Source organism: Bubalus bubalis, chromosome 18, assembly GCF_019923935.1.
Source record: "Bubalus bubalis isolate 160015118507 breed Murrah chromosome 18, NDDB_SH_1, whole genome shotgun sequence".
Lineage (NCBI taxonomy): Eukaryota > Metazoa > Chordata > Mammalia > Artiodactyla > Bovidae > Bubalus > Bubalus bubalis.
The window spans coordinates 50,316,624-50,323,917 of record NC_059174.1 but is presented as its reverse complement, the minus strand read 5'-3'; the positions used below and the strand labels follow the sequence as shown (position 1 = coordinate 50,323,917).

General features: G+C 55.7%; 2 protein-coding genes across 9 annotated transcripts; one reads left to right on the top strand and one right to left on the bottom strand.

Annotated features, from left to right (window-relative positions):
- Window positions 1–518: 518 nt before the first annotated feature.
- On the bottom strand, window positions 519–3,414 carry PAFAH1B3 (platelet activating factor acetylhydrolase 1b catalytic subunit 3). Of its 4 annotated transcripts, none has more exons than XM_006041241.4 (6): window positions 3,290–3,414; window positions 2,807–2,900; window positions 2,513–2,602; window positions 1,719–1,835; window positions 1,518–1,640; window positions 519–847 (listed from the first exon to the last, which is right to left on the bottom strand). In XM_006041241.4, exons 2-6 carry the CDS (start codon window positions 2,882–2,884, stop codon window positions 557–559), a joined length of 699 nt encoding a protein of 232 aa, XP_006041303.4. In that variant the 5' UTR covers window positions 2,885–2,900; window positions 3,290–3,414; the 3' UTR covers window positions 519–556. The 4 variants fall into 4 exon arrangements, with proteins under 4 accessions (XP_006041303.4, XP_006041302.1, XP_025124952.1 ...); XM_006041240.4 differs by lacking the exon at window positions 3,290–3,414 and adding an exon at window positions 3,097–3,252; XM_025269167.1 differs by lacking the exon at window positions 3,290–3,414 and adding an exon at window positions 3,065–3,083.
- Window positions 2,909–7,206, top strand: PRR19 (proline rich 19). 5 transcript variants are annotated; one of them, XM_006041242.3, is made up of 3 exons: window positions 2,909–3,036; window positions 5,951–6,575; window positions 6,662–7,206. In XM_006041242.3, exons 1-3 carry the CDS (start codon window positions 2,986–2,988, stop codon window positions 7,132–7,134), a joined length of 1,149 nt encoding a protein of 382 aa, XP_006041304.1. In that variant the 5' UTR covers window positions 2,909–2,985; the 3' UTR covers window positions 7,135–7,206. The 5 variants fall into 5 exon arrangements, with proteins under 5 accessions (XP_006041304.1, XP_006041307.1, XP_044787245.1 ...); XM_006041245.4 differs by lacking the exon at window positions 2,909–3,036 and adding an exon at window positions 3,557–4,431; XM_044931310.1 differs by lacking the exon at window positions 2,909–3,036 and adding an exon at window positions 5,119–5,366.
- Window positions 7,207–7,294: the final 88 nt, after the last annotated feature.

The window sequence follows — 7,294 nt, the reverse complement described above, 5'->3', positions numbered from 1 at the left end:
GCACTGGGTGGGAAGCTGGTGGGTCAGAGTGCCTCCCTGTCCCCAGTGGCCCCTGCTGCCCCTGTGTGGCCTGAGCCAGCACTGCAGCCAAGGCTGAGGAATCCTCTCCTGGTTTCCGGCTCTATCATACAGCCCTGGAAAGTGCTTCTCTGGGGAGACAAGACCCATACACTGTGGAGGGCTGACTGCTGGGGGTGGGAAGGTCAGAAAGCTTTCACAGGAAGTCACAGGTAAGCTCAGGTCAGAGTGCAGCAGTGGGTGGGCTTTGACTGCTGGGTCACCCAGAATTCTTGCTTGACCTTGATGCCACAGGGTCATGTTAGCAAACCAGTTTCACCTAGTGGGTTATTGATTGGCAGTGCCTGCTTGGAGCACTACTGTGATGTCAGAAATCTGCCTGACTACACGGACCAGAATACCTTGATGGACCGGTGAGGCCTCCCTTGGGCAGAGCTGCAGGGTCATAGATGTCGGAGTTAGATACCCACATGGGCTTGGCCATAAAGCAGAACATGGGAGACTGAAAAATGAAAATTTAATGTAGGAAGACAGATGCTTAGGGGCTGGGTTCCGGGAGGGGGGCACCACCCTGTCCCTGGTCTTGGGTTAGCAGACGCAGAAGCAAGGAGTGCAGGGCCCGGCAAACAGGTGTGTACCCCAGACGGCTCAGGTGCAGGTAATCGTACATGTCATGGTGGCTGATGGTACCATCTGAGTGCACAAAGCCAGGGTCTGCGTCCAGGAAGTGGGCCCGAGGGTGGCCAGCCAGTGCTGCCCGTACCAGCTCATTCACCCGTCTGTTTTTCTCTCGAAGTGGGTTGGGGTGCTGGCCCCGAGGAAGCAGGCCCTGAGGAAGGCACAAGGGGTTGTGAGGAGGCATCCTACCAGCATCTGGGTGTCCTGTTCCTCTGTGCCAGATTTCTCTGTCCCCCATCAGGAAGTCCTAAGCTCCAGAATACACTAGGGATGGGAAAATGGGGGTTTTGGAAACACAGGTTCCAAACTATGGTCCTGACACCTCATTCTAGACGTGGAACCTTTTAGAAGTAATGGAAGCTAGGTTCACCTTGGGAATGTCTGACCACTCTTGGCTATTTAAGTGTTTCGTGTTTTTCAACACCCTGATAGCTCAGTTGGTAAAGAATCCTCCTGTAATGCAGGAGACCCTGGTTCAATTCCTGGGTCGGGAAGATCCCCTGGAGAAGGGAAAGGCTACCCACTCCAGTATTCTGGCCTGGAGAATTCCATGGACTGTACAGTCCATGGGGTCGCAAAGAGTCAGACACAACAGAGCGACCTTCCGAGTGTCCAGCAGTCCCTTGGACAAAAGGGGCTATTTGCCCCCAAATATGTCCTTCGCCACAGCCCTTCTGATGGGCACAGCAAGCTTCAACATGAGATTTTGCCTGAAAGCCACTGCTCTGAGCTGAACTGCCCAGAGCCGTGCAGCTGTGGCTACACCTGAAGGGGTCCCAGAGCACAGCCCTTCTTCCTCCCCCTGCCCTCCCCACTCTCACCAGCACCACGACCCGCGCCTGGGGCTGCCGCTCATTCACCAGCTGCACTATGGCCTTGATGCCCCCAGTCACCTGCTCTGCAGTGTGCCCGTGGTTGTTGGTACCGACCCAGACCACCACAATCTGTGGAAAGAGAGGATGGAGCAGTGGTGTGGGGGGCAGGCTGAGGGGGCTCTGGCTGCCCACCCAAGCCCTGCTCACCTTGGGCCGGATGTGTTCCAGCTCCCCATTCTCCAGACGCCACAGCACATGCTGTGTGCTGTCACCGCCAATGCCAAAGTTAAGTGCGTGCAGAGGGGAAAAGAGCTCCCGCCAGATCTGTGGGCAAGAAGTGGTGTGGGCACAGGGGCATCATCAGCACGGACCACCGCTCTCTATCCAAAGCTTAACCAAATGTCATCATGTTAGATCTTTGTTTTATGAAAGCAGTCTGGTTAAATCTCACCTTAAACAAACCCCAATATGGTCAAACATCACTGTACGCAAACCCATCACAGTCTCACTTTCATGAATCCCCATAGAAGCAAGACTCCTTCTACAAAAACTCATTCTGCTTGAGCCAGGCATCAAACCAACAGCATTCCAGTTGAGCTTCACTTTGAGGAAAGTCATGGTTTAACATCTCTTAGTGAATAGGTAGAATAATTGAGCTCCCTTAGTAGAGACCTACTGACCTTCATTTTGTGGAAACAACTATAGCTTTCTGGAAATCCATTAGGGCTGTGCGCTAATTTAAGCAAACAAAGAACCTCATGGTAGGCAATCTTCTTGCAAGAAGCCTCATTTTAAGTCTCACTATACACAAACCCAATATGACAAAAAGCCAGGATACAACACTTCCTTCTCAGTAGAACGTGGCACATCATACAGAAATTCTGGGTGTCTGGTGCTACGTATTTTGAGTACCCCACACACCGCCTGGCCCGGGCTCTGGTCCAGGAGAGTCGGTGAAGGCACAGGCCTGGGTGGGGCAGAAGGAGAGGGACCGGCCTCACCTCACACTGGTGCATCAGCTGGACCAAGGAGTCACCGATGAAGACGACTTCGGGTTCCTTATCTTTGCTGTCGGCTACGAACCGATGGTGCTTTGGGGACGTAAAGGAGGGGAGTCAATGGCATGCACGCCGCGGTGCCCGCCCCACCCCGCTTCCTTAGGCAGCACCACCCCAACTGCCCTTAGTTTCCCAATCTCCTAGCGAGAGCGGCGCGAACCAGCTGCTCTCCCAAGTCTCCCCGCTCTCCCCGCCCCCAGCCCCGGACTCCGGAGTATCGCGGGCGGGGTCGCTCACCAGGGACATCCAGCGCCCGTCGCCCTGCACGTCCTGCACCGGCGTGGGCTTGCTGGCTGGGTTCTCGTCTCCACTCATCTTGGCGCCTCCGCTCCTGCAGGACGAGCGAGCGCGGTCGGCGGGAGAGTGTTCCGGGAGGAGGTGGCGCCGCCACGCCCACCCCTACCCCTCAGGCAACAATGGACGGTCCCGAAGCCCGCACTCCCGCGGAGGGCGCGACGGATTCCCGGGTACCGCCCCCTCTCCCGGGGCGGAAACCTTCACTTAGGAGGGGAGGTGGAATTGGGAACCTTCGCTTCCCCACGGCGACCGCGCAGTGGGCTCGTCCGGCGCTTCCTGCTCCGGCCGCTCTCTCGGGCCGCGGCGGCGGCTGGCGCACCCAGGCACCGGGGGGCGTGGGGGCAGGCGAGACCATCCAGCATACCGTGGGGGGGGGGGGGGGGAGAAACCACCCTACAGGCGTCACGGGGAGGAGCGAAATACCTGAAGGCCGAGAGTAGGCGGGGAAAATCTAGCGCCAGTCCTGGGGGAAGAAACCATTTGCTGTAGGGCGAGAAGTGTGGGGAGGGGCCAGGGTTGGGGTGTTATGTGTGTCACTCATTCACGTGGTGGTGGGGGAGTGAGTGGACGAGTCCATTCCTTGGATCCCTTGAGGGGGTGGCTCCTACGCACCTGGCCAGGAAGGGGCGCACCCATTTTCTTCAGACGTAGGGGAGAGAAAAGGAGGATGGCAAAATGTGAAAATTAGCGGCTCAGCTGTAAGACGACACTTTAAGGCAGTGCTGGGACTTTAGTGAGCCTCTGTGCTCATGGCCCTCCCCTGCTCAAAACCACCAGTTTTTGTGACATAATAGCTAAACTGTATGTCTTAGCAATAGAGACATCACTGACCCTGCAGAGAGGGTAGTAGAAGATGCAGAAAGACAAGGGAAATTAGAGATGCTGCAAGGGCCAAGTCTAGCTTGGCGCCCCTCCCGCGCAGCTCACCTTACAGATCTGTGGCCTCCTCTCCCCTCCCTAAACCTATGGCTGACCGACTTCAGTTGGGTGTGTCTGGGCTCTGAAACCTACATCCATAGCCAAGGTCATCTAAGGTCGCCGACTCCCACCTCCTGCCCCAAATTAATCTGACCTCAAGTCTTCCCAGATCTCTTTGTTCTGGGGGACCAGGTGGCGGGGTCCCACCCCCTAAAAATCCTGATCATGTTCCTGTAGCTCCACTTCCAAATGAGACCTTCATAGTTATTCATTCCTTCTAGGAAGGTTGATGCTGAGATACAGAGATGCATTGCATTTTATTTTATTATGTTTGTTTTGCCTCAATCCACTTGCCTGGAACAGAGCCTGACTCAGAGTACCAAGTACTATCTGTGGCTGTTCACAAGTATTTGCTGAATGAGTATTAAAGGAATAGGTCTGATTCTGACCTTCATCTAGCCATGTTGGAGGAGGCAGACTCCAGACACACAACTGAGGGAAGGATCAAGGTTGTGATTAAGAAAGGTACAGGGGACCTTTGTGGGAGGAGAAAGAGATGGACTCTGAGGGTGAAGGATTTCTTAGGAGTAGTACCTAAGGCGTTTGGCTTTGTAAGATTATGAAGGTTGGACAAGCAATATTACCAGGTAATACACAATATAGCTTATTAGGGTATGGGGAAAACCCTGGTATAGCTCGATTTGAGAGTCTGAAGGGGGGGGGGGGTTCACTGGTGGACTAGTGGTTAGGACTCCAGGCTTTCACAACCCGGGCTGGGATTCAGTCCTTGGTCAGGGAACAGATCCCGCAAGCCTCGGGGTGGGGTGGGGGGGCGGGGAACTGAGGGGGACAAGTGTAGTGGGAAAGTTTAGAGGCATCCAGTCAACAAGTGCTGTTTCAAATTGGATGCTGGCACACACACTCATACTTACAGCAGTTATAAGAAGGAGAAGATTATCAACTCCATTTTACAGATTAGGAAACTGAAGCTCTGAGCAGTTGCATACTTTGCCAAGGTCACAGAGCTCAAATGTGCCAGTCTGGGCATAGGAACCTAGGTAGTGTGGCTCTAAAGCCTAGCTCCAAATGACGACACTATATTGATTCCCTAGGGATAAACCAGGTTGACTGCGTGGGGACTGGCTGTATATAGAGGCTGCAACGGCCCTTCTCCCCTTTGGCTTCGTCGCACCTTGCCGCTCTACAGAGAAAATCCGCCAATAGATGTCTAAACCAATCAGCACTGAGGAAGGGGGCGGGCCTAGTGGACCTAGGCCAATTGGTAGATTGAAGGTGGATAGAAGGTGCTTAGGACAAATGAAAGAGATTTCTGAAAGTGAGGCTGGGAGGGGCGGGACTACAACCGGCACCGCGGGCAGCTGGCACGTGCCTCTGGGCCTGTGACTCTCCGGAACTGGATGCCAAAGGGCGTGGGAGGGGCTCGCGCATGCGTGCGTGCGTGCGTGCAGGAGGCCTTGTGTGAGACCCGGAAGAGCGTCAGGCGCATCGAGAGAGCTGGGGTCACCGCGGAAAAGAAGCCATTGTCCCCCACAGCCACGTGGAGTGGGCAGGGCGGGGCGGGGTTCGTTGGGGATAGGAGAAGGTGAGGTGCCCTTCCTCCGCTCTATCCTCATCAACTGTACCCCCATCCCTACCTCACCTGCCTCACCCAGCCTTGAGGTCTACGCCCCTTCCATGACCAGGCCCCAGTCCCTGATAACTCCTCTGCTGCCCTTTCTGTCCTGCCGGCTTACTCTGTCTCTCCAACTTCTAATCTCTTTCCTGCCTTTCTCTTGCTACCATCTCTCTCCACTTTCTGCATTCTCCAGTACTTCCTCTCCCCCTGGATTTCTCCTCTGTCCAAAGTCCCTATCTGGTCACCAGATCCCTCCAGTATCATGATACGTTTCCCATCCCTCATCCATGATTTCCTCACATCCTCGTTCCATCTAACCCTTTATCTTCTGACAGATCTTCCCATTCAGCATGACTCCCTTGACCCCATCCTGCCCCTATGACTCTGCCTTTTCCCTCATCTTTCCCTGACCAAACCTTTTCCGATTGCTCTCTACCAATCCATTTCTCTCATTTTAAGTCTCTAAATAGTACTCCCACTTCACCCCAAACCATCTCTTCTCATATGACTATCCTGTCCTTATCTTCCAGGGCACCATGGATCCCGGGGAGCCAGCCCCCAAGCCTTTCCAGCAGCCGGAGAAGCCTGGTCGTGTCCGCCGTCGGAAGACCAGGCGGGAGCGTAACGAGGCCCTGGCAGGCAGCCGGCAGCCATTGACCTATCAGCACCCTCCCGTGGCCAGTCGGGATCCACATATGGTATTGCAGAATTCTGTTGCCCCTACTGCTGCCAAGCTCGTGGTCATAACCCAGGGCCGCCTGAGCCGGGACCACCGGGGTCTCTTCAACCATGAGGTGAAATCTCTGGACGTGGCCCGGCTGCTTAGCAGTGAGTCTCTGGAGTCGGGCACCCCTGCACTCACCACCAAGTCCTCCCCAAGCCCAGGCAGGGGCCAACAACCATCCCTACAGTCAAGGGGCAAGGAAAACCAGGTGCCTGGAGGCTCGGGCCCAGGCCCCCCCAGTCCCCCACAGCTCCCTGACTTGGAGCAGCTGCTGGGGGAGCTGCAATGTCAGCTGATTCTGCCACAAGCCTTCCCTAGGAGAAACCTAGTTCAAGAGGCCAGGGATGCTATCGTGGGCACTTTACAGGCCTGCCATGGCTGTGTGCCTGACCTTACCCTGGTGCTCCGGGGCTGCCAGCCACACTTGCCAGGTGAGCTTATCTCCTGCCTCCTAAACTCCCTTTTTCTTTGTCTGCTCTTGTTCAGCTGTCCCTCATGCTTCTTTCCTCTGTGCCAGGGACTGAGCCTGGGGCCCTTAAGAGGCAAAGAATGACACCTTCCTGGATCAACAGTCCTGAGCAGGCCCCAGGGGAGGGGAGGCAGAGGCAGCGGCAGGGAACAAAGGAGCTCACCTTTGCCATGCCTCCCACCTCCAGCACTCCTACTGTGCACCAAGTGAGCCTGGCACCACCGAAAGGTCCCTGGCCACCCCCATTATCCTCGTTGCCTTCACCATCTGGGGCAGCCTGGGGCCCCCCAACAGCCTTTGATCTACTGAAAAGCATCTGGCTGGTAGCCACACCGCCTCCTCCCCGGCCTTGGGGGATTGGCCCACCACAACTCCTGCCCCAGCCACCATCACCCTTGTTGCCCCGAAGTTCTGCCTTGGACTGGAGCCCCAGCCCCCCAGCACCGCTGCCCAGCCTCTCCTGGATGGTGGCTCAGAGCAGCCCAGAGGCCTGGTCCTTTCCACCCATGAGACTGTACTGAACAGGCTGAGGCTGGGTTGGGGGCAGGAATTTCCAACTCTGATCACCTCAATAAAGTGTCTTCTTCACAGTCCTCTTGATTTTTAGTGAGTGGCTGGCTCAGGACAGCAGCTTTCCCTAGCTTTGAGTTCTGGTCCAAAGTGGAAGGGAAGGTACTGTCA

Bases quoted from the DNA above. Each gene is read 5' to 3' on its own strand.
- PRR19 (XM_006041242.3), top strand. From the start codon at position 2,986: ATGGACGGTCCCGAAGCCCGCACTCCCGCGGAGGGCGCGACGGATTCC. The intron at 3,037-5,950 runs GTACCGCCCCCT...CTTATCTTCCAG, and splicing joins AGGGCGCGACGGATTCCCGG to GGCACCATGGATCCCGGGGA. The intron at 6,576-6,661 runs GTGAGCTTATCT...CCTCTGTGCCAG, and splicing joins CTGCCAGCCACACTTGCCAG to GGACTGAGCCTGGGGCCCTT.
- PAFAH1B3 (XM_006041240.4), bottom strand. From the start codon at position 3,221: ATGGTCTCGCCTGCCCCCACGCCCCCCGGTGCCTGGGTGCGCCAGCCG. The intron at 2,901-3,096 runs GTTCCCAATTCC...CTCGTCCTGCAG, and splicing joins GTCGCCGTGGGGAAGCGAAG to GAGCGGAGGCGCCAAGATGA. The intron at 1,641-1,718 runs GTGAGCAGGGCT...CTCTTTCCACAG, and splicing joins TGGAACACATCCGGCCCAAG to ATTGTGGTGGTCTGGGTCGG.